Genomic DNA, 27,030 nt, shown 5'->3' on the forward strand with positions numbered 1-27,030 from the left:
TCTATCTTTACTTTTCAGTTTCCTGACAAGACGTTTTTAACACGACAAGCTTTATAGATAATCATTCTATCAATAAACTGCAATATACATGACGAACATCTTTACAGGGCAGATCAGTGGATGTGCAGATAAAAAAAAGAATTGCCATGTATTTACTTCTTGGCGAGTAGTTACATACTATAAAAATATTTTTCATAATATCAATTAAGCGCTTTATTAAAAATGAATCAAAATGTAATGTTTTTCTTCTTTAGCCTCCATCATATTTTTTTACAAAAATTATTCTTACTTCATAAAAATTCAAATAGTTATATTTCAGTGAAATTGACTTTATTTCTGTACAATTTTTTCTTATAAATTTAATAAATTTTAAAAATATTTTTAGTAAATGTTACAACAATAATTTAGAACTGTTAATCATTGAATTTGAACACACATGCATTGAAGTAACATTAAAGATTTTTTGCCGTTTAGGAATAGTATTCCAAAAATACAATTTAAGCTAAAACGATTCAAACTTAAACATGATCATATTAATCTAAACATTAATCGATTTAAATCTAAATATTATCATGCTTATGTGTTTATTTTAGCATGATATTATTTAAGTTAGATTGGATGTTGAGTTATAATGGTTAGATTTGAATCTCTTAATGTTTATTAATCCCTTAATTGTTTTATTTTCTTCACTATCTAATAAGATGACACCTTCTATTTTGGAAATATTTTCTTATTTTGATTCAAATGGAAATCCATTGAATACTTGACTTATCTATGTATTCGAAGTAATTTTAGTATTCAATTATAATCGTTATGAATGGTTTATTTTGGCTTACAACAATAAAAAATCGATACATCGATACACGAATGGCACTCGGGCAAAACAATTAAGCGGTTAATGGATTCAACTCTAACTATTATCCTGATTGTATCATTAATCTCTTGAAATCTAAACATTATTATGCTTCGATATTTATGAGTAGTGGTTCGAATCTTCTTTAACTTTTGACGATAACAATAATTTTTCTATATTTTATATGCGAGGAAGAAAAAAATGAAAATGAAGACCAAGGTTTATGTGTGATAATTTTTTTAAATTTTGTTTTTCTCTCGTCCAATTTCTTAATTTAACAATAAAAAACTAGCAATAATGGTCCTCTCAAACTTTCTTGCATACATTTGTATAAAAATCTTATTCCTCGATCCCCCTGCATAAAATCGTGAAACTTGGACAAAGCTGTGAACGGCATGAGAGCTTAGAGTTTTATTTTCAGAGTACCGGGCATGAGAATTTTGTATTTTGTAGTATAATAACAAAACCTCTCATGAAAGCATTTTGAGGTTTCTTTCTGACGGATTAAATCAAATTGCTATTTTAGCAACAAGTCATATGCTAAATTTCATTTATTTAATAGAGCGTTGCGTTTATATGCAGGCGAAATGGCAGACTAGACAGTCAGCTCCGAAAAAAAATATTCGATTCAAAATTTTATGTTAATTGCTCTTTAAATTTCCAAAACTATTTAACCCTTTCTAGGGCCGTGGGAAGTATGCTCCCCACCCAATTTATCAATCTTTGTATGAAATTATGTAGGTTGGCATAAGTTCTGACACATTTTTTTAGTAAGTCAGAAACTTAGATGCTTCAGTTCTTTATCTCAGACAAAATGATGCGTTTTGATTTGTTACTTAATTATTAATGAACCAAATTAATCAATTAATCAAATTAAATTTATCTAATAAGCTAAATGAATCCCTTTTCTTATTCTAAATTCAAGCCAAAAAATATTATAACATTATATGACTAGAAAAAAATGGCTCTTTAAAGGGTTAAGAGCGTTGCGTTTCTAAATTACTACGTTTATATGCAGGCGAAATGACAGACTAGACGGTCAGCTCCGGAAAGAAAAATATTCGATTCAAAATTTTATACGAATCTGCAATTTAAATTTCATTTACCTATTTCGTTGTATATTTGAGTTATCGTGTTTACATGCATACAAAAGTACAGAGAGACAGATGGTCAACTTCTAAACGTATTTGCTTGAAATTTAAATTCGGAACAAAACTTTAAATGTTAAATCGGTGTATGAAATTTTATCTATCTGGATCTTTTCGTTTTGTAGTTGTCAAGTTAACTTGTATTTAGAGAGCTGGACAGATGAATTACTCTGAATGATTTTCATCCAAAATTTGAGAATACACTAAAAATTAACTTGAAGATCACATACCAAATTTCATCCATCTTGCTCAAAGCGCTTTTGAGTTATTATCCTTACAGAGAGAAAGATAGAATGAAAGACATAATTTCAGAAAAGTGTCTTTTGGACTTGGAGAAGTTTGAAGTTCGAGACCCATCAAAATGTCGAATTCGAATCCTTTGATGATTACAATACTTTTTCTTTGTGCCCTTCGTATGCGATAATGCAATAATAAAACCTCAATAAATCGACGAACACCTTGTTTGACAAATCGAATCCACCGACAAAAAGAATCAAAACTTAATCCTAAATGCTTCCAATCCCAAAACATTCCCTCCTAAACGGTGACGTAATCCTCAAAATAGCAGTATATCGAATCAAATTTCCTTCCTCGTCATCCGCCATTTTTTCTCTTCCGCCTGTCATCAGCTGAAAACTGCCAAATTCAATCACCGAAAACAGAAAAACTACTCAATTCTCTAAACAAAGCAATTCCATCATAAAAACAAAGAAAAGAGAAATGACTTTTCTTCTTCTTTCTTTCTTTTTTTTCTTTCATCCATTCTGTCGCAAAGTAATCGAATTTTGCTCCGCGCCATTAAACAAGAAACATTTCCATCCGTTTATCATATTTTAACCGATAAAAACTCCATTTTTACGTGCTTCCCAGAGTTCCCCGCGATCATTGAGACAAGAATATTTATATCTAAACCAGCAATATATTTATATTCGAATGCGCAATTTCCGTCCTGTCATTATGGCTAGAACAAAGCCCTGCAAGACGATGGGTGCATAAATATATTCATAAGTATCCAATTTTGGGGGTAGTACTTAAGCGTTAAATGGCTTTTCGATTCTAGTTTGTTTGGGGGTGGGGTGGTGGAAAAAGAGGGACGTTTTTAATGCCCGGATTTAGGCACAGTCATCGATGATTAAGTAGGTAGATTTATCATATCATCTTAGCTATTTATTTTTATTTTCGATTTTATAATATTAAGGTAAGCGGTTTGAATAATAATAAAAATTATGCGCAAATCCTATTGCCCTTGCTAATGGTCAAAGATTATCGAATTTATCAAACGCTTTCAGTAAACTTACATGAATACTAGCAGCCTTTGGCGACCAGCGGGTTCGCTCAGAAAATTACCTTTCTTAGCTCTAAATGATTTGTACGGAATGTGTTTTTTAAAAAACTCGCCTTGGTATTTTATACGATTAAAAATATTGAATAATCAATTCACTGCAAATTAAAAAGTTTACATATTGCGAAATAAAAGAAGAAATAAAAATCCTACTATGGAATTAATAATTGACAAAAGCATGCAATTAAATGTTTTGAAGGATCAGTTAGAATTCCCTCATAATATTTAAAAATATTGTGTATCAAATTGAATTAAAATTAAGAAAAAACATTGTACGGAAATGGAATTGATATCATTAAAAAGACAATGTTTTAATCTTTAAATAATACAAAGATCAGCTTTGTAAAATATTGTTTTTGATGCTAAACATCAATTTCTGTAGCGATTATACAACTGAGGATAACCAAGTCTATGTCCACTATCCATTCAACCTTATGTTCAAAGCCTATTCGTTGATTTCTTTTATATATTTTTTCCTTTGGCAGAATGAACTTCAAGGTGACACGGCGAACCCTTACCAGAGCATTTCTAATAATATTATGCACCTCAATTAGTTCACAATACGATGTGTTGAATTCAATGCAACTGTGAGAATGTTCAAGTTTGAAATTCGTATTATTCGGCTGTTACATCTGGCAGTTGCTAATCGACAATAAATAAAAAGAACGGTTTCTGTGCCACTACATTAACGATTTAGATAAATAGATTATAAAATACTAAAACATATATCTATCGCAAAGATGATCATTAAAATATTGGTACAGGCATTATTGATCAGCAATTTATTAACTCCAGGCATTAGAAAATACATTTTTATCTCTTCTACGATCATATAGATCCCGCATTCTTTAATTTCACACATTCTTAAAATGATACACAAAATTATGTAAAGTATTCTCCTGAGAAATTATACTGAGTCATCAGAAGAGAATGACTGGATTTTTGACTAAATTATCTGAACCGGATATTGGGAACAGCGCTAAGCAGTTGTGTTGTGCTGATCTCTAATCAGCTGAACAGCTTGCTCCAGAGATCAGCACTCCAAAGAGAGAAATCCTTCCTAATATCAGAAATTCATCTTGATTAATTTTCTAACAAAATTTGGAATTTTTCTTAAAGGCTTCTTAGATCTCGGTTTCTAATAGAGATATCACCATATTTTTTTTATTTTCCAGAACCTTTATTTTGCTAATAGAAAATGTTACATTTCACAAAATGTAAACTTTTACATATCATTTTAAAGAGAATTTAATACTGATTTCAATACAAAGGTAAAATTCAAATATTTGCAATACAGAAAAAGGTATTCTTGCTTTAATCTGAATAACAAACACAGTGAGGAAGTGGATTGTAATTTCTAACTTTTCTGACCAATCACTGTTCTTGTTCTGGGAACCAATCAAATGTTATTAACTGCTAGCAGAAGCTGACATCATGTTTAAAGTTGGAAAAGGTCATTATTGTGCTTTTCTGTAGAAGGAAGACTGTTTTATATGCACTTAAATTGCAAGATAGAAGTTTTGTAAAACTTTTTAATATACAGTTGAAATTTTTGTAAATATTTCTAATATTTAGTCAAGAATCAATGGCATCAAATAAAAGAATATATTGGACTCCTAGAAAGAGAACTAAGATTATTTTGATACAGGAATGTGGTCTTTCCTATGCTGAAATTGCAAGACAGGTGGTCGGTTCAGTGACTATATCTGGAAGCCGAAAATTTTGTTTACACTATCAGGAGACAAATTCAATAAAAAAACAAAGCAGGAAATAGCTGAAAAAAGTGCACCACATCTGTTGATGACAGAAAAAGGAAAAGACTATGTCTCCAAGATAGAAGAATGTCATCAGTGGCCATCAGAAGTCAATTGAATGATGCTGGCATTTCTGTCAGTTCAAGAACAATCAGGAGAAAATTATTAGATGTTGGACTAAGAGGTAGAATTGAAGGAAAAAATCCTTATCTCAATTTAAGCAGCGTATAAAAAGATTACAGTGGGCAATGGAACGCATTAATTGGACAGATGATCAGTGATCACAAGTTATTCGAAATGATGAAACAAATATATTGTTATTCGGTAATGATGGGCGAAGAATAGGCAAAGAATTAACATCCTGACTGCATTCAGGCAACTATGAAGAATTCAGTTAGTGTTATGATTTGGTCATGCATGTCAGCAGACTATATTGGTCTCCTTCAGGCTATCGGTGGGACATTAAATGCAAGAAATACATTGACACTATTGTAAAGTCAAAATTTACACCTTCCATCAGTGATCTCTTTCCCAACAAAGCATCATTTATTTTTCAGCAGGATTCAGCTCCTTGCTACAAACCAAAAATATCGAAAGAGTGCTTTAGTACAAAGAGCATTGAATTGTTATCATGGCCAGGAAACAGTCCTGAATTCAAAGTTATTGAGAACTTATGGCACCATTTGAAAACACTTGCACATATGAAGCGTTTATCAAATAAAAGACAATTAATTAAGGCTATAAATGTTTCCTGGCATCCTGTAATAACAAAGGAAGAGCTTAAAATTCTAGTCAACTCAATGAAATATCAAATTGAAGCTGTAATAAAAAATAAAGGCTACCCTACTAAGTAATGATAACTCATTACAGTCATCAGCATCTAATGTATGTCGATAATTTTTACCACTCAACTTTTTTGTATTGCAAATATTTGAATTTTTCTTTTTGTATTGAAATAAGCATTAAAATCTCTTTAAAATGATATGTAAGAGTTCGCATTTTGTGAAACGTTACATTTTCTATAATCATACAAATTTAGAAAACAAAAATTTCCGAAAGTGTCCACAATTTTGGCCACCACTATACATCAAGAGAATACAAAAACCTATCTTTTCAATGAAAGTACTAACATTGCAGCGAAACATCATTATAGATTCGCAAAAATTTATAAATTTTTTAGAAAAGTCTTTTTCTCAATTTCTTCAAGATATTTAACTAAACACTGAATTGAAACTAAACATTTCCATGGTTAAAATAATACTTTTCAAAATAGTTAACTATAAAATTAATTCCCTATGAGGTTATTTTATCGCAATTACACTTATGAAATTATAAGATTATTGCTGAATACGAAATTAATTCCTTTGGGTTTGTAACAGTAAAAATTGCTCCACCTTTAGTATATCATTTTATGGATGGTGAGAATTTTAAAAATTTATATTATGAATTAACGGCGAGTTCATAAATAAGATAAAATATTTAAGAAATTATAATTTTTCACAATAAAGATTGTTCCATTTTTAAAAAAAATTCACCTTATGAATTAACGGTGAATTTATAAATAGAGAAAATATTTAAGATTTTATAATTTGTAGCAATAAAGACTGCTTCACCTTATGTATATCTTTTTTTGGATGGTGGGAATTGCTTTAAAAATTCATATTAGGAATTAACGGTAACTTTATAAATGAGAAACAAACATCAAATGAATTATAATTTGTATAGTAAATTAGTAATTATGAGTATTTTTAATTTAGAGTAAAATTTCATATTAAACAATCAAGGCGAGCTTTTCTTTTCAAAATTTTAAAACAAAAAATTACATTTGTAATGTTTTTAGCTTTCTAATTATGTGTGTCAGTTATTAAAAATTTATGCATAAATGGTAATTCAAAATATGTACTAGTGAAAAAAATATGAATTTTAGTAAGAATATTTTCTGATAGTTTTTGGGAAAATTAAAAGTAAAAAAAAAAAAAAAAAAATCAAAACTTTTCCTTGCTTTATTTCCTACAGCTAACTTTAATAATGTTCCTATTTTACTGCATTATCTTTTTTGAAATAAAAATTACTATTATCAATGATATACTGCAATGGTTTTCAGGCTTTAAAGAATTCCGTAAAATTATGCCGCCCTTTCAACACATTTTGGAACATCGAATATTAAAATTAAGAATATTTTCTGCATCATTCATATTCATTTACTTTTAAAGTCGATATTTCATTTTTGAATTCATATTTGTTTAAAATTTTAATTTTTTATATAAATAAAAAAAATATTATTTATGTATATATAAATAAAAAATACTTATGTATTTATACTAGTATTTCATTTTTCTAAGCAGTATATTATAACTTTGGTTTCTATGTGTAATATTTCTCATCATTTTTTGTCTTCGTGCATTCATAAGCAGTCACTATTTCATGTTGAGAATTATTATGGGTTCTACGAATTACCCTTTAAATTATCTAAACTGAATTATCTGCTTTTCTTTAACTATTAGACCCTTATAACTGTGTTGTGACTTATGGCACTTTATAAGCCCGCTGACAGTTATTTGTCAGCAATTTAAGCCGAGTGAGCGTTTTTTCAGTAGCGCCAACTAGGGCCAAGAGTACATCTTAGCTACTTCATGCGTCATATTCACTTGCACAACCTCTTTTTACAGAGAGGCACATTCACACACCTCACACATAGAACACAGAAGAACAACATGCCCGAACCGGGACTCGAACCTGGGACACCCAGATCACGGAGAAGACGCGCCACCCCTAGGCCAGGACACCGGCGTAAAAATCGACATGTAAAGCCTATCAGTCCAGGAACAGGATTCGTTCATCTGCGCTCACACTCGTAAATCAAACTTCAGCAACCTTTCGAAAGAACTATACAAACGGTGAAGCAATGACTTTAGCAGTGACGGAGGAACTTCCAATCACCTTGCATTTCATGAAGAAGAGATTAAGTTGCCGTTGCCAACACTAAGTGGACCCAAACATAGCCAAATGTCGTTCGGACAAACTCCCATGAATATATTTATCTTTTTTTCGTTTTGAAGAGGTACATCCAATAAAGAGAACACTTAACCTTTACATCATGAAGACAGTTCTGATCGAAACCTTGGAGAAGTCTGATGGCATAACCATTAGGCCATCCTGAACTCTTATAACTAATTTATTTAATTACTGATGTAAGCTGTTAACAAATATAAATATTTCAACTAATTCTGTTACTTTGATACAATTGCTGGATTATCAATCTGTTTATTTTAGTGTTTGCAATTGTTCGGAGCTATGCTCAGATGCTTTTAACATAAACGAAAAAAGAAAAAAAAATGTACCAACCTTTTAAAATACGAAAGTTTAATATAAATTAACGATGTTAATGAGGCTACCAATTTCGGTTCCTCGGATTGTTGTTCAGGATCGTTCACCCCGGAAATTTCAGCCACCTCGTTATTGAGAGACAGCTGTCTCGTTCCACTTAAACGCTCCGTACAAATGAGAATTAGGGAGAATCTCTTAACCTGTTTTATAATCTAAATGCATCCATCGCTCCGAGTGTCAAATCTTATTACCAAAATAAATAAATACATACGCGAGATATTTCGAAACTTTTTTGAATTTGTATTTTGTACTTTTCTTATATATATATAGTCGGATATTTCTATCATTTAAATATGAAATGTGCTTTGGAAAACTAAACAATCTGAGACTTGATATTCATTTTTACTTTCTCGTAAACGTAGTGCAGAGAAAGTATAATCGACAAAAGAATTCGAACTCGAGATTTTGGATGAATCCCCACATTTTAGAGTTCGAAAAAAGCATTTTCTGGGAAGCGTCTGTCTGTGTGTGACAAAAATAATTAAAAAGTGCTTTGAACTATACAGATGAAATTTTTGTGGTGTATAGTCTTTACTCCAAAATTGTAGATTTCTATCAAATTTTGTGCAAAGTCAGTTCAGGGGAAGTCTGTCTGTCCGGCTGTTCGAATAGAAGTTGATATGATAACTGAAAAACGATGAGAGCGTCGCTTTGAATCAATCTGGTATATATTAGGTTAATAGAAGTTGGATGACATAAGGCACATAGCTACTTATGACTAACATTTAGAACCGGCTTTACCATACAGGTACAGATTTATACTGATACTGGATTGTACCTGATATTTTTATACATGATACAGCCAGTAACCTATTCTTTTCCTGTCGGAATCAAGCTGCTTTCTCGGTAGGTGTAGGATTTTGCACTTGCACCGGGACTGGTAGCCAATATTGATAGGAATATGCTTCCAAATTGGGATTTTATTTCGCGAAAGAGGTATTCATGGCGATGTGCCACTGACCTTGGTTTTGATAGTGATTGACGAAAGAGTGAGAAGAGGAAAAGTAAGATGTTGATCTAGATAGTATTGGAAAAGAAGAGAATTCTTCAGTGGTACATACATCGCTATATGGAGTAAAGTACTGAAATGGCTGGGGATGAAATATATATATATAAACCTTTGCATTCCGAATAGGAATGCGATGCATTATTATACATATGTATATTACGTTATTATACATATGTATTATACTCATGTATTATTATATACTACATGTATTCTTATACATACGTATATCCTTATACATAAATATAAAGATTTCTTTTACCTCTTGAAAATCACAGAAATAGTTGAAGGTTTCTTATAATTTCTAAATATTAATGTGAATGTTTTTGCTATTATACGCATTTTATAATAATCATTATCCAACAAGAATGTGAAAGAGAGGCATTTTTGCACATTGGCAGTCAAACTAGACATAAGAGTGCTAAGGGTTAAAAACAGCATATCTGATAATAGCACTGAAGCAGAACGGGGAACAAGGCTATATCGACCTAATACTTTCTATCAGATTGATATTGGAACGATTGATTGAAAATGAATGAGATCGAGGAGAGTATTAATTCAATAAAAAATATTAATATCGTATACCTAATACTTTTGATGTTAGTTTTTTGCAACTGCATTACTTCTGCGTTCCTGAAAAGTATCAAACTGATACAATATCATTCAACCCTATTAACTATAAAAGCGATTTCCGTAATTCCATTCTGTAATTAGAAAAGTGACCAAACTCGCGTGATATCCAAGTTAGCATGCAATTAGAGGAGATCATCGATTGAGTAAAAAAACTGATATCGTGTACTTGATACTCTTAATCTCTATCAGTTTTTTGCAATTGCGTTACTTCTGTGTTCCTGAAAAGCATCAAACTGATACAATATCATTCAACCCTATTAACTATAAAAGCGATTTCCGTAATTCCATTCTGTAATTAGAAAAGTGACCAAACTCGCGTGATATCCAAGTTAGCATGCAATTAGAGGAGATCATCGATTGAGTAAAAAAACTGATATCGTGTACTTGATACTCTTAATCTCTATCAGTTTTTTGCAACTGCGTTACTTCTGCGTTCCTGAAAAGCATCAAACTGATACAATATCATTCAACCCTATTAACTATAAAAGCGATTTCCGTAATTCCATTCTGTAATTAGAAAAGTGACCAAACTCGCGTGATATCCAAGTTAGCATGCAATTAGAGGAGATCATCGATTGAGTAAAAAAACTGATATCGTGTACTTGATACTCTTAATCTCTATCAGTTTTTTGCAACTGCGTTACTTCTGCGTTCCTGAAAAGCATCAAACTGATACAATATCATTCAACCCTATTAACTACAAAAACAATTTCCCCAATCGCAGCTTGCAATTAAAAAAAGTGACCAAACTCACGTGATGTCCGCGTTAGCATGCAGTCCAAAAACCATTGGACAGTCATCGTCCGGTATCCTCTTGATGCCGTCCAAGCACTGCTTAAGACTGTTGCAGAGGGGAAGCTTGTATCCCGAGTAGAATTCGAAATTGTGGTGCAGGATCTTCTCGTTGAACCACTCATTCATGTAGGTGCAGAGGAGACGCTTGTCGTAGTCGTCCGTCACTCGCCCCCCGTACATCACTTCGGCTAACATGAACCGAATGGTGCGATAACACGGACCCTATGAAATGTAACACAAAGTTTTTGGTGATGAGAAAATTATTTTAAGTAAAAATTTGCACCAAAAATTGTAGAAAGAGTATTTACACCTTTGATGAGAACATTAAATTAACTCTGGCAAAATCAATGGCTATATAATATTGTGAAAAAGAAATAAAGTATAAGATTTAAATTTCAAAAATATGTCATGAATCATTAGTTTGGAACATATTTTGTCATTCTTTTAATCTTCTGTGAAGGAGAAAGACGCAATGCAAGTCTATAGTTGATCAACAACAGAAGTGGTTGCGACTAATTAGAATTTTCAATATTCAACAACTAGTGCCCTATGCTCTTAAGTAAACCTATATTAGGAATACAGTTGAAACAACGTGAAAACTTAGTACAATCTAACCTACAAGAAATCTCAATTAGGGCGAAGAAATTGCAGTGAAAGATAAAAGACAAATGTGCTCTCATAACGGGTTACCAGAAGAAGGTAGCCTGATATTGAACTAGGCAGGGTTTATTTAAAAAGAATAATATGCGAAAAAGAAAGAATTACTAGACATGAGAAATTGGGATCAATGATCTTATAAGAAATATCCGCATATCAAATCTGAATTCTTTTGTTTGACGCCGGTAGGACTTCTGCCACTGGCGGCTTTTTGTGGTCTTCGGGAAATCATAGCTTTCATTTTCATAAAATAATTAATTAATTAATAAAAATAATAATTTTTATAATATAAATAATAAATAATTAAATTAAAATAAAAAAGTTATAGAATAAATAAAAATTTGCGTGCACCGATCTAGTGTCATCGGCATTTGCACGATATTCATATGACACCAAAGTGCTGCCACCGGAAGGCAGAGTGTTAATAAATACTGAGTTCTTCGGCAGGAATTTGTGGAAAATAAATCTGATACTTTCACATGTGTACGAAATAAATGTGAACTGTGCAAGGAAAAATAAAGCATTCTATGCAAAGAAACACCTTCTAGTAAGTTTTTGGGCCAACATATGATAGGTTCTAATTTGATGTGGAATCAAAACCTACTTCTGACACCATGTTATAACTTTGTCTTTTATTAAATACAAGTTACTCAATATAATAATCAATCAGGGCCTAAGTCTATTTTGTCTGGCTGTTGCCAGATAGACGCATTAAGCAGGTAAATGTCTCGCAGGAATCATAGCTCATTATAAATATTATTACAGCAGTCTTCACAAAGGTTATTTCACATGTACAATTGCATATTAAGAACTACTTATTTACATGTATGCAAGTAATAAACACGTATACCATTAACATTTACATGCAACTTTCATTTAACTTTAAAAGTAAAACAATTTAAAAAAAATTACAGAATCAAGATGGAGACCAAAAATTAACAGCTCTAACAAATCTACAAAATTTTAGAATTCAATTTAAAAAAATAGTTGATATATATATTACTGAAATAATCAATTTTTATTTTTAATACACGCTGTCAATTCAAATAAAACGCACAAAAATAGTTTTCCCATTCAATTTTGATCCGAGACATACTGAATGAAATCTGGTTGAACATCACTTCCCATATTGGAAAGAAATTTTAAAAAAATGCTTCTACAGATATCTAATCGTATAAAAAGGTACCAAAAGCTTTTCATAAACATATTGCTATCAAAACGAAGCTCTTCACCTTCTTCATGTCCATGTCATCGAGGTGCTTCTGCAGGAATTTCATCGATGCCAGAAAGTCCGCTTGGTTGAACTCGTACGGAATATTCCATCCGAGGGGACCGAATTTCCTCCTTTCCTGCACGATGGTGTTGAGGAAGGCGATGCCGAAGAGCAGGGGCTGCCACTGGGGCGCGTTGCTGTACTCCAGGATGTCATCTGGCAGACCGGCATAAGTCCTCTTGAGGCTGGCTTTGATCCCTTGGGGCGGCTCATTGGTGAATTTAATTGAGAGCTGCAAAAAATTGCTATATGAATAGATGTACATATTTAAATATTTACAAATTACGGGTAATCTCTTAAGGTAAGTACAAAAAAATATAGGATTTCAATTATGTATAAAGTCAATGAACCAGAAATGGTGTAGAATTACCTTAATTGTTGATATATTTATGTATATTCCCAGGTTTTTGAAAGTGATTCCAACTCAGGGGAATACCAGATATCATCTCCAAGCTATTTATGGTTCACTTTAGAATGGGCTGGACGGAATTGTTCCTTGGACAACAACGATCGCTGTATTAAGGGATTTCTTCTTTTGGCGGAACTTTAAATGCATGATATACGAAAGTCACAATATGTTCTGTAAAATTCTAATAACTACACTGTCATTTGTTATTGGAAGCTTTGTTTTCTTGAAGTAGCAGTGATTTTCGCTAAAGTGATCTTGATTTTTATTTTAGTTTGGACACAGCTTCGAATGTCCATTATGAACCTATAATGCCTGATATCTGATGTTTCTTCCCAACGGTTACTGGTATACTTACAAATTATGGAATTTTAGTTTTCTTATTGACCACATGCATGACGCAGTATAGCCTTTTCTGGATCTTGTGCCATTAAAACTAACCATCCAATCCAATCCTATAAAATATGGAGAATTTTGTATAAAATTCCGTCTTATATGGAAGATAATTGTCTATGCATTTGTTTTCTTAATGCATGGATGATGATTGGATCTAAAATTTGATACAAAGTCACAATTTTGAAATTAAGATTTCTTGATATGTGTCATTTCTCTGTCTCATCGGGTTTTTGTGTTATCAAATTGATATGTATCTATGTTGATCACATATAAGACTTATATAAGACTGTCAGACAGGAAGACTGACAGTCTTTATGGCTAAATCATATGCCAAATATTACTACATCAAATTTATTGCATTTTGTAATGAAGATGTTCACATAGCCATGTTTAGATTTCCCTTCCTTTATTTTGCTTTAGCAGACTTCCTTGGATTTTGACTAAAATGTGACGACACTCCACAACTTTGATGTACAGACTATATAATAAATTTTATTTATTTAGTTCCTTTTATTTTTGCATTATTTATTCATAGATATATCTATCTATGAATAAAGTAATACAAAAATACAGAATGGCTATGAAACACAGAACACTGATCAAAACCTTTCATCAATAATCCTTACAAAAAATGTTATAACAGGGCAACAGGCACAGATAAATGACTTTTTGTCAATATTTCTTGAAATAAAAAAAAGTAAAATAAAATAATTGAGAAATAATTAATTAAAATAATCGAATCATTATAATGTTTGTTTCGTTAGATTTCTCTGACTTTATTAATTACTTATGACCAATTTCTTTTTTAAAAATTTCCGTTGCACAAGCATTTTATCTCCCTCAAATTAGCTATTTCGTTCCCAATGCATGTCTTTAAATTTTTGTCAGTTATCTTAGAAGGCATATCTAAGAATCACTCCTTGCAAGTACCCCACGAAAAGCAAGCGACTGAAACAACCTACTTGTAAGAGACTAATTGGGAACTGGTGATGCACTTCTGTGGTTATCCAAAGTCTGAAACTCTCGTGGATGTCATTCTCTTCTGACAAGGCTTCCAAGACCTCGTAGCAGAAATCTAGGCTGAGGTGCAAGTTCTGTAGCATCACCCATCCTCCTGTCCGGCACATCTTGGTCAGCATCCTCCGGGCCGGGACTTCCTGCCCTTGTCCCATGGACACTGAACTATATTCTGTTGCAAAGAAAAATTATTTATGTAATAAGAGCTTTTATTAACTTTTTCTATTGTAGTCTTCAAATCCCAAAGTTCCATTTGAAAAAATCATTTGACGACAAAAAGCAAAATAAAATTTTGTAGCCATATAAATTATTAATAAAAAAATTTTTTGCTACTTTTCGCTGAAGATTTATTTATTCAAATTTATTTTTTAATAACTAGAAAGTTTTGTTGTATTTTATTTTCTACATTACTTTTGTGACCAAACGCCAGAATTAATTTGGATAGCAAGCACACTTATTGCTCAAAAACATTCCGGATTTGTTCCAATTTAAGTCATCAAAACCATTTCATATAAAAACATTTCATATTAAAAATTAGTCATGATAAATTTGATTATAGTCTGTGTATTTTCTGTAGGCGGTTCAAGGTTACATTTTCTACCGCGTTACTGATATCAGACGTCCAATAATAATGTAGAAAATGTGACCTTGAACCACCTACAGAAAATACACAGACTATAATCAAATTTATTGACTATTTTTTAATAACTAGAAAGTTTTGTATTTTATTTTCTACATTACTTTTGTGACCAAACGCCAGAATTAATTTGGATACCACACTCATTGCTCAAAAACACTCAGAATTTGTTCCAATTTAAGTCATCAAAACCATTTCATATAAATACATTTAATATTAAAAAATAGTCAATAAATTTGATTATAGTCTGTGTATTTTCTGTAGGTGGTTCAAGGTTACATTTTCTACCGCGTTACTGGTATCAGACATCCAATAACAATGTTGAAAATGTGACCTTGAACCGCCTACAGAAAATACACAGACTATAATTTTCTGAAAATTTAACAGTGAATGTAATCTTTTCACTATTTGTAGGTTTCAATCATTCTATTTTAGCGAATAATACTATTTAAAATTATAATTTGTCGGAACATTATTGATGTTCCAACTACACAACTAATGTTCCAACTACTTTTTTTAAATCAGCATTTTAATGCACAGTTTTTAGAGAAGTTTAAGCTCTTTTGAAACGAAAGCGAATTATTACTAATAAAAAAATCACACAATAACAATATAATGTAATTCAAAACTAAAATAAAATAATAGATAAACACACTAGCCCGAGGCAATTCTGGAATGCACCAGAAAATTCCGAAATGGGTAGAAAAATCTGGTTTCTCATATTGTTTCATTTTGGCATCATGACAATATATAGAGAGTTCAGGGTTCAAAAAATGTAGAGATAATTCCATGATATTCAATCGACCATTTTATATTTATGTACAGCCATTTTAACCAAATAAAAAAAGTCACCAAAGGATACGACCATGAAGCTGGAAGATTTGGTTGGCAAATTGAGTGGCGAAAATGTGGACGGATTTGAACCAACTTACTTGGTCGATGGAATAATACAAAATGCAATCAGAAGTTTTAAAGGAATTCAACTACTGATTCATAGTTTTTTTCAATCTAAAGTTATTGTGACTAACCAATAAACATTTTTTATTTAAAATGCAGTTTCTTTATTTTAGAGGAGCTTTTTTCACAAGAAAACTAAATCAAAACGCATAATTAATTTTCATACTACATTTGCCGCCGTTTGCAGAGAGCACGGGTGTAATGATCAGTTGGTTGTTGCGATTAAAATAATGACTATAGAATATTTAAGTTTAGTTTAGTTATATGAACGCCCCACTTTAAAGCAACACTAGGGCTATTTTGGGACGGACCTCGTCATTTTGAACCGCGGTTAGATGACATACTATAGAATCTTCCGTATCTAAATGCATAGAGCATCCTATTCATCGGTTCTAGTGATTAACAGTTCGCTTCTAGTGCTTCATTTCGATGTCCAGGCGGTTTGGCGTATAGGCTTTATTAGAATCACTCAAGAGGAAGAATTGAATTCGTTGAATTTTGAGAAAAGATTATGAAGTCTGGTACAACATCGACGTGAAATGGAAGACAGTTAAGAAATTGCACAACTAAAATGCACGAAGGAAGCGAAGAAATGACAACATACGGCATGAAGGAAATGACGAAAAAGAGAAGTCAGATGAGAAACTACAGCAGGCCAGATCGTTTCAGCATCGTTTTGAATCTTTTACTGGACATAATTTTGTATATGACAGAATTTATCCAACGAATTCTTGATACTTCAATAATCTTGATAACTTTTAACGAAAGTATACAATATTAAACATGTATTCATGTTTTTCAATTCAGCATATTGTATCGATTTTTCTGTTTCTAATTAAAACTAATGAATAACACGAATGAAACAGTATGGTCTGTCTTTACGGACTCTATTATTTTTAAAACATTTTGGATGTACTGATCATTTAGATGAAGTGATCACTTTGGCTTGAACCCAAAATGATGATTACAAATGGCGTTTTCTATATTAAAATCTTTATTTTTGAAAGCACTGATGTTTTTCCGGATCTTACCTAAATCTTTCTTCCTTGCTAAGATTTCCACTTGCATGCTGGGATCGCCACTTGTGGATAACAAACAAATGAGGGGTGTTCTGTTGTCGGATTCCCACCATAGGTCCTCGTAATCCAATAGGACTCCTTCAACGAACCTTGAACCCAGGGACGCTGCGAAACAAAGTCAAAGATTCAAATCCTGCAAAATTTAGCAGTCAGATAAGAAATGTTCTTTTACTTTCTCATACAGAATACTTCCTGAATTCGAAAAATACATTTTTAGAAAATGTTCGTACATATGTCTGTGACAAAGATAACTCAAAAATGCTTCGAAATTGACGGATGAAATTTGGTATACGGTCATTATACCAAATTTGTATATTTCTATTGAATTTTGAGCGAAATCCGTTCAGAGGAAGTCTGGCTGTTCGAATATATCTAACACGATAATTACAAAACAAAGAACGCTTGGTGGATAAAATTTGAGGCGCAGAATTAACATCTATAATCTAGATATTTTTTTTTTAAATTTTAAACAAATGCAATAAGGGATTGATCTTCTGATAGTCTGTATTTTCAGAAACATGTAAACAAGTTAACTGAAAGACGCAATGGCTTAAATATATCAAATTTAGCATGTGATTTTGCGATTACAATTGTAGTTCTACGTCAAATTTTTGTTTGAATTGGTTGGAAAAAACGCGTCTAAAACACAAATTCGATTTTCGGATACTATTAACGGCATGCCAGGGGTTAATCGCCAAATAACTCGCCAAGGATGACACGATATATTCACTAAGAATGTTAAATTCACGTCAAAGGTAAATATTTCATAACAATTGTGTGCCATTGCCATTCAAGGCGTTCTGTGGGATAACTCCTTTATTAGAGAATGAATGAAGGGACCATTCCTGTTGATTGTTTTATAAGAACATTTTATTTTATTAAACATCAAGTCTGAGCTTCAAACTATTGATGACAACAGTTTTTTTTTTAAAAAATGGGAAAATATTCGGTTATCTAATAAAAAGTATTGTAGAATGATAATGTTGAGGGTCCAATTCAATCACCTTTTAATTGATACCAACTTGAATGGTCTCTCCAAAACATTCTCGCGTACTCGCCAATGAAGATTTTATCTTTTTCTCTCCTCATAAAATTATAGACTTCGGATAGAGCCACGACTTCCTTCTTTGATATTCGCAAAAAATAATTACTAAATATAGAACTTTGGCGAGAATTTAGCATTTTGATTGAATCGATGGGGAGAATATGTATTTTGAATACGTTTGTTCGGAGAAATTAAAACCAAAATTGGGCTTGGAGCTACAATATCAATCACAAAATTACCGAATTTCACATTCCAAATTGGATATATTATTTCATTGCCTTTATGAGTTACAGCATTTACACGCATGCGAAAAAGCAGACTTACAGACAGTCGATTTTTTTTTGACAGATATGGTTCAAAATTTGACGAGTCTTCATTTTTGATGGTAAATCTGTATATCAATTTTTATCTATCAAGTTTTTTAACATTTTGTTACTATCACACTCATTTGAACTTGAAAAGCAAGACAGATTTGACAGAAATCTTCAAATTTGATCTGAAATCCAAACCTCCAAATTCCATCAATCTATTTTAAAATGTTCTTGAATTATCGTGTTCACGGACAAAGAGACAGACACAATGCCAAAATTGTTTTTTATGTGCACAGAAAAGACAGAAACGAAGGGATTCATCAAAATCCCAAATTTGAATTTTTTTTGAGGATTACGATACTTTCTTCATATTTTGAATACAAGAAAATAAAAAGGAATTCCTAGCTATCAAATAATTTTGTTATATCAGTAATAACGATCGTGAAGAAAAATGTCTATCGTCACAATGCTCCGGATTATTAATTTTGCTTTCTAAAACAATGAATTTTTTTGTAAAATATGCATACAAAGTTTAAAAATGTACTAAAATTCAAAGCAACATTTTTTTAATTTTTTAGCCCTTTTTTAAATTTTATAGTAACCCCCGAGGGGGGCACCTCGAAATGACGATGAGATGCTTCCGGCATGGTGGTTGGATCTCGCCACCCTGTAGAGTACACGAAAAGGTGAGTGGTGTCTGGCTACTTCCCTCGATGAAGGGACGTACTTCCTTCGGGGAGGGTTGTACCGTGGCCGGTTATGGCCCTTAGAACTCAACCACAGTTACCGTAAGTGTTGCTGTTGCGGTGGTCCGGTCATTCAGTAATTTTCGGGGGTTAGATCGGGGTCGGGGGTTAGATGTATGACTTTTTAACTTTATAGTGGTGTAAAAACAAGTATTATACAATAATATAATCCGATATTATTAAAACAGCAATATTCAATTTTTAATTAAAAATACAATCAAAATTTTGAAAAACCTTTAATTAAAATTAATTACTGTTCAAGTAGTAACTGAGCATCAACTTTGTTAGTCTTCTATAGCTCACAATGATTTTCTATCATGTATGTCTATTTTAGAAGACCAGATCTGAATAATGAAATTCGATCAGTTTTGATCACTCCAGAGTTAAGAAAAATTACCAGTTTTTCAACATGCATTCAGTTATTTCCAGATAATGTACCAGTCTTTAAACTTTAACATAATAAATAATATTTAAGTTGCTTACAATTTAATCAAACATTATTATCATTATTATTTTACATTTATCACTGAGACAGCTCAGTTTTTTTTAAAAAAATGTTCACAAAAATAGAATAACACATTTTACTATAAAATGTTATTTCTAATAGCATTTGTCATAGACGAGCCCACTGAATTTAGAAGTCAGTGATTTTAAGCCAAGGGTGCGTCTCTTGTTTTTTCAGTAGCTCCATCTAGGGCCAAGAGTACGACTTAGCTACATACACGTCACAACCCTTTTTACGGGCGGACTTCATTCACGCATTTCATTCACTCACCCACAGATCGTAATTTAGACCTGAATCAGAGAACGATCACCCTTGATCCAGTACCCACAGTGGTATTACTCTCGACATAGAGGAAGTTGTGACAACAACAGATTTATAAGTTCGTCAGCCACCACACACACGGAGAGTCTTCGGCCGGCGAGTTCAAGCTCGCAACCCAAGGGACGCGAATCCAACGCCCTACCAACCAGGATATCCCGGCCCACTATAAAATGTAGATGCTTTGAGTAATACTGACGCGAATCAATATTATAATTTTAAATTAATCAATATTATAATTTTTGAGGATACAAATATAGCTTTTAATATATACTCATAATAAAAAATTTAATTATTAATGAAAATTTCAGTTATTTATGAAATTGTCTGAAGTGGTCTCCCCAAAACTTTCTCGCACACTTTCTTGTAAAGATTATCCCAGAGAGTGCCTTGCATGGCATTGGCGTACAGTAATTATGATATGTTACCTTTTGGCGTAAATTCAGAATTTGTATTGAATCTATCGTGTTATCTTTTGCACTTTTTTTTTGGCGATGAATTCCTGGCATGCGGTTAATAGTATCCGAAAATTGAATTTGTGTTTTAGACGCGTTTTTCCCAGCCAATTATAACCAAGTTTTGACACAAACCTGTACTTGTTGTTTACAAAATCCCGTACCAAATTTCATATATTTGAGTCATTGTATTTTTGGAGCTTTCGCATCCACATATTTCTGAAAGAACAGACGACAGACGGTCAACCCTTTGTTGGATTTGATTCAAAATTAGATAGGTGTCTAAACTATAGATGTAAAATATGTATTCGGACAACTGAACAGGCTTCTTCTGAACGTATTTTGCCCAAAATTTGATAGAAATCTACGAACTGAACAGGCTTCTTCTGAATGTATTTTGCCCAACATTTGATAGAAATCTACAAACTGAATAGACTTCTTCTGAATGTATTTTGCCCAACATTTGATAGAAATCTACGAACTGAACAGGCTTCTTCTGAATGTGTTTTGCCCAACATTTGATAGAAATCTACGAACTGAACAGGCTTCTTCTGAATGTGTTTTGCCCAACATTTGATAGAAATCTACGAACTGATCAGGCTTCTTCTGAATGTATTTTGCCCAACATTTGATAGAAATCTACGAACTGAACAGGCTTCTTCTGAATGCATTTTGCCCAAAATTTGATAGAAATCTACGAACTGAACAGGCATCTTCTGAATGCATTTTGCCCAAAATTTGATAGAAATCTACGAACTGATCAGGCTTCTTTTGAATGTATTTTGCCCAAAATTTGATAGAAATCTACGAACTGAACAGGCATCTTCTGAATGCATTTTGCCCAAAATTTGATAGAAATCTACGAACTGATCAGGCTTCTTTTGAATGTATTTTGCCCAAAATTTGATAGAAATCTACGAACTGAACAGGCATCTTCTGAATGTATTTTGTCCAACATTTGATAGAAATCTACGAACTGAACAGGCTTCTTTTGAATGTATTTTGCCCAAAATTTCATAGAAATCTACGAACTGAACAGGCATCTTCTGATTGTATTTTGTCCAAAATTTGATAGAAATTTACGAACTGAACAGACTTCTGAATGTATTTGCCCAAAATTTGATAGAAATCTACGAATTTGTTATAAAAACCATATATCAAATTTCATTTTTCTAACTCATAGCGTTTTTGAGTTATCTTTATCACAGTCAGACAGGCGGACATTTTCCAAAAATGTGTTTTTCCAATTTAGGGAGGTTTAAAACGTGGAGATTAGTCGAAATCTTGACTCCAAATTTTTTGACGTCTCCAATATCTTCTCCTTACTTCGTATACAAGAAAGTAAAAATGAGAAGTTGATCATCAATTAATTTCAAATGAAAATTACCCATAACACATTGACACATAATTAAGATTATTTAACATCATTAACTTATTTTTAAAATGGATAAGACATCACAAGTTTAATAAAATGCAAATGTCCGTAAATCCTTTCGTAATTATTTTCATACTTAAAATGGTATTTCTTTTTATTCGGATATATTTTTCACTCTCCGCCAATTTTCATTCCAACTTCACTAGACTTAATTTTTACTACAGTATAATCACCTGAAATGAACTTTTTGGCTTGAGATAAAGTTCGGTCTGGATACCAGGTTCGGATCATAAGCAGAATGCTAAATGCATCCAGTTTCGCATCGTAACCGCATGGAAACGAGCTAGATTCGGGGTCTTCGGAATCGAACCACGTCTTCCACTCGGCTTCACGAGTGCATATCTGAAAAGAAATTTTTAATCAAATTTTTTAAATGTCTTTCATATTTAAGCTGAATTAAGAAATGAGCATTAAAAGTTTTTAATATTTCTGTGAAAGAAGCACCTCGTCAACGAGTGACTTGAACGCTGGCTGCCGTCCGAGCTGCACAATGTTCAGCCATATGACGTCAGGTATCCAAGTGAAAGGTTTGAGTTTTACAGAATTCAGATCCAAAGAGGCCCCACCTTCAAAAAGAATCATAATATGTCGTTTATTAACATTCAATTCTGAATAATCTATATACTTATAATAAAGCTCAATGTGTGTGTGTGTGTGTGTTGGCGCTCTACAGGCCAGGTCATTTGACATACAGCTATCAAATTTGGTACATGTATACCTTAGAGGTCGGGAATGTGCACCTGGGGTGCCTTTTTTTGAAATTTTAATTATTAATTAAAAGCTAACTTTCCAGCCAAAAAAATCTTCCATTTTCCCCACCGCCAACTTTTCCGCCAAAAAAATCTTCCATTTTCTCCACCGCCAAATGAGTAAGGCTTCAGTTTTTTTTTCTCCCAACAGTAATGAGGCTAGGGTTAACATTTTTCGGCGGATTATTTCAAACGATTCTGTTTATTTTCTTAATGTTTTATGCATTTAAAATGAAACATTGTTAATGAATCCATTTTTCAGATTCATTCTGAAGTACTTTTGAATTAAAATAACACAGAATAAAGGAAATTAAAAATGTCTAATCTGCATAGCGTTACCCCAACTGGCGTAGAAAAATTCACGTATTTGCGTTAACGTAACTGGTGAAGAAAATTCACGCATGCGCATTGTGTTCTGATTGTTGACATGGCAACAAACGGATGATTTAAATTATTTTTAGGTTAGTTGCATGCTTTTGTAAGTAAATTGTATTTATGTTAGTTATATATTTTTTGTATATGCTTATAGTTTTAAGTACATCGTTTTTTAAGTAGTTTTTTTAAACCTATTTTTGACCGATTATTTTAAACGATTCATTTTATTTTCTTAGTGTTTGATGCATTTAAAATGAAACATTGTTAATGAATCGATCTGTTCATGATGAATCTGAGAAATTTTTGTTGACAAATTCTTGAGATATTTTATAAATTAAGAAAGATATTTTTTAGTGCACATAAAGTTTAAACGTTCAGTGACTCTATTATCAGTAATCATATTATTAAAAAAATGCTTTGTTTCAGTAAAAAATATTATTATATTAATTGCAGATTAATCATTTACACTTTAATTTAAAGCATAATTTCTTCGAGGGGTAACAGAAAATTAGAGAGATACATATCACGCTATGACTGAAGGCCTTTATAATATAATGAGTGAATTATATGACTATCAAAATTTGAAGTTTTAAAATATTTTGTTGAAGAATCTATTGAAGATGGAATTGCGTAAAATATTTAATGGTACGACCGGAGCTTGGCAAAATTTTTAAAAATCGCCAACAACGGTCTTGCGAAATGTTCAAAAGCAAAGGAGCAGATGTTGAATTATAGTGCATAATAAAGATTGCCAGCTTTGGCGCGTTATCGCAACTTGGCGAAGCAGGGGGTTAAACACCGGTTCAACCTATTTCATTATTAAAATTTAAACGAACATTAAGATTGGCGAACCAGCTGGTCGCCAAAGGCGGCTAGTAATTAATAATTGTAAAGTTTAGTTTAGTTTAGTTATATTAACGTCCCGTTTTATAGCAACAGTAGGAATATTTTGGGGCAGACCTCGTAATTTTGAACCATGGTCAGATGACGAGGACGACACCTGAAAACTTCCGCTTCACACCCGTGGAAGGACGAAATAATTTTAAAAATGATCTCTATAAAAAGAATAAAAGGCCTACTTGAGATTCATCAATTTGTGCGTATAAGTTTTTTGTCTTCATTGCTATTTTAGCTAATAAGCTAGAGATTTAAAGGTCTTTGCTTTATTTTGAAATTTTTTTTTAATCAAAACTTTATAATTTGCTAACAAAATACAGACAGGCTATTATATGCTATGTGATTAAGAAATTTTACTGACGAAATATTTTGTTCATGACATTCGAAACAAGTGTTGGATTTACAATATTTTATATTTAACATAGACATGCATATTATCTTTAAATTACAACATATCTGAATAAAAAAAAAAATTAAAAACGCTCTACAAAATAGATAAATTACATTTGGTATATAGTTACTTCTTAAGTAGTGTGTGATCATTAAGATGCAGGTTTTCAACAATTTAATTATATTAAATTAAAAATTAATCAAAATTATGACATTTTTCTCAACCAATTTGGAATATATTTTTGGACAAACAATATCTTTAAACCTATTTAGTTATAAAAAAAAAGCTTTATCTTAGTTACAGAATTTTATTTTTGGTATTTTTTCTGGAATATTAATTAATTAAAAATATTAAGCACGCTTTGAAACAAAGTCTTTAACTGCTTTTTCAATGTATTCATACTTAAGAGCGTTATAGCAATATCAATGCACACTGTATATATGAAGAATTTAATATAAAGGTAGACTACACCGAGAATAAAACATTACAACATTATCATATTCCCGACTAACAATTTGAATTTTAGTTATTATTTTCACTGACAGTAATATATATATATATACTGTCAGTGAAAATAATAACTAAAATTCAAATTGTTAGTCGGGAATATGATAATGTTGTAATGTTTATTACATATATATACATATATATATATATATACATATATATATATATATATATATATATATATATATATATATATATATATATATATATATATATATATATATATATATATATATATATATATTCGATAGGACAGATTCTCAAAAAAAATCTGTCCTATCGAACATATCGTAGCCTAGCAATAAAGTCTCGATTTCGGAGTCAGAAATTTCTAAGTTCGATATTGGCCTCTTATGGTCCATTTCTTATACCCAGTGCACTCTAAATTTAACATTGTAATTCAAACAATCTGATGTGACATGAGGAAGATGTTTGATGAGGAAGTTGCAGACTCAGTTGTCGTTCTCATCATCTGACTGCTGCTTTCATCCAAATTTAAGAAGTGTTTTTTATTTATTTATTTTTGTCGTGTGACTATTTTTAAGTCAAATTTTTGCGCAGTAGCTTCTGAGAGTAAAGAACCCTGAGCACCCGAGGGCAGAAGTCTGACTTCTTGCTCAAATGAAGATAGCACAAAACACTCGCTTGCACAACCCCTTTTTATAAGGGGGACTCCTTCACGCACCTCACAGAGAGAACACAAGGAAGAGAACAACCAGGCCCGAATCAGGACTCGAACCCGAAACGCCTAGATCACGGGGAAGATGCGCTACCCCTAGGCCAGGACGCCGGCAAATTAAGAAGTGATTCCTACAATATTCCTTAGCTACTTAGATATCATGTCTTTAATAAAAAAAAACGGAAATTATTTAAAAAATAACTGCATATATTTATTTTATAAAAAATCATTAATGAATTGTGAAAAAATGATTCTTTATATGCCAAATTTCTAACCAAATATTTGCACCTGTCGTTGCAGATACAATTTAAAGAATTTTTGATCAAATATACAAAATAGCATAAAATAATTTTTAGACTCATCGAAACAATCAAATACGAAACATGTACTAAACTTTAAAAATAAATTCTAAAGCTAAAAAATGCACACAAACCTTTGACGAAGGTGAAGAACTCGTTATAGGAGATGGACCCACTTTCAAGCTGCAGTTTCAGCGCCAACATCAACACGAAGAGGAATCTGTGGCATTCGTAGAAGCCTCTCACTGCGTACCGGTACACTTCGTAAGTCAGGTACTCGATGATGTTGCGGATGCGTTTCTTAACATCCGGATCCAAGTCCGATCTACAGAAAATGAATCGCATGCTATTTGTTGATTTAAGTTATTTACAAAATTTTACAATAATATGGAGCTTTTCTAATGTTATAAATGTAGGTTATTATAAAATGTAGTTTATTATAATGTAGGTTATTATAAAAATTTATATCACTCAATAGTATATGGATTACCTTTATTTATCAGTAAACGAAAAACTATTTTAAGGTAAATTTTTCCAAAATCCTTTAGCTGTACATATAACCACACTGTCTAATCCGTCCAACCTAATTAAGGCTTTTGGATTAAATCTGAATAAAGGACCGCAGTTACTTGAAGCGAGAGCTGTGATTGAGGCTTAAGGGCCATCACGAACACGGTGCAACCCGTTCCATGGGCAACACGTCCGGTCATTGATAAGAGGTAGTCGACCCCAACCATTTTTGTACCCACTCGGGTTGGCGAAAACAAACCAAAATACCGGAAGCTTCTCACCCTCATTCCAGAGGTGCTCCTCACCCTCCGGTGGGGTAGCTGTACATATAAAAATATCTTTATATTTCTCTAGAGAAAATGATAATAAACTAAATGTGCCAGATAACCCTGTCTAGGGCCGTGGGAAGTATGCCTCCCACCAAATTTATCAATCTTTATGAATTTATGTAGGTTGGCATTTCTGACA

At 32.1% G+C, this 27,030-nt stretch overlaps 1 protein-coding gene across 1 annotated transcript in view; it reads right to left on the reverse strand.

The window, feature by feature from the left end:
- LOC129965553 (dynein axonemal heavy chain 5-like) overlaps positions 1-27,030 on the reverse strand; it is a 272,814-nt gene that overhangs the window by 57,590 nt on the left and 188,194 nt on the right. Inside the window, exons 46-52 of the mRNA XM_056079546.1 lie at positions 26,187-26,377; positions 22,600-22,721; positions 22,329-22,497; positions 17,293-17,445; positions 14,613-14,839; positions 12,808-13,080; positions 10,878-11,140 (exon numbers count right to left, since the gene is read on the reverse strand). Of these exons, the coding sequence (XP_055935521.1) occupies positions 10,878-11,140; positions 12,808-13,080; positions 14,613-14,839; positions 17,293-17,445; positions 22,329-22,497; positions 22,600-22,721; positions 26,187-26,377 (1,398 nt within the window). The remainder of the gene's footprint in view (positions 1-10,877; positions 11,141-12,807; positions 13,081-14,612; positions 14,840-17,292; positions 17,446-22,328; positions 22,498-22,599; positions 22,722-26,186; positions 26,378-27,030) is intronic.

This window comes from Argiope bruennichi, chromosome 4, assembly GCF_947563725.1.
Source record: "Argiope bruennichi chromosome 4, qqArgBrue1.1, whole genome shotgun sequence".
Classification (NCBI taxonomy): domain Eukaryota; kingdom Metazoa; phylum Arthropoda; class Arachnida; order Araneae; family Araneidae; genus Argiope; species Argiope bruennichi.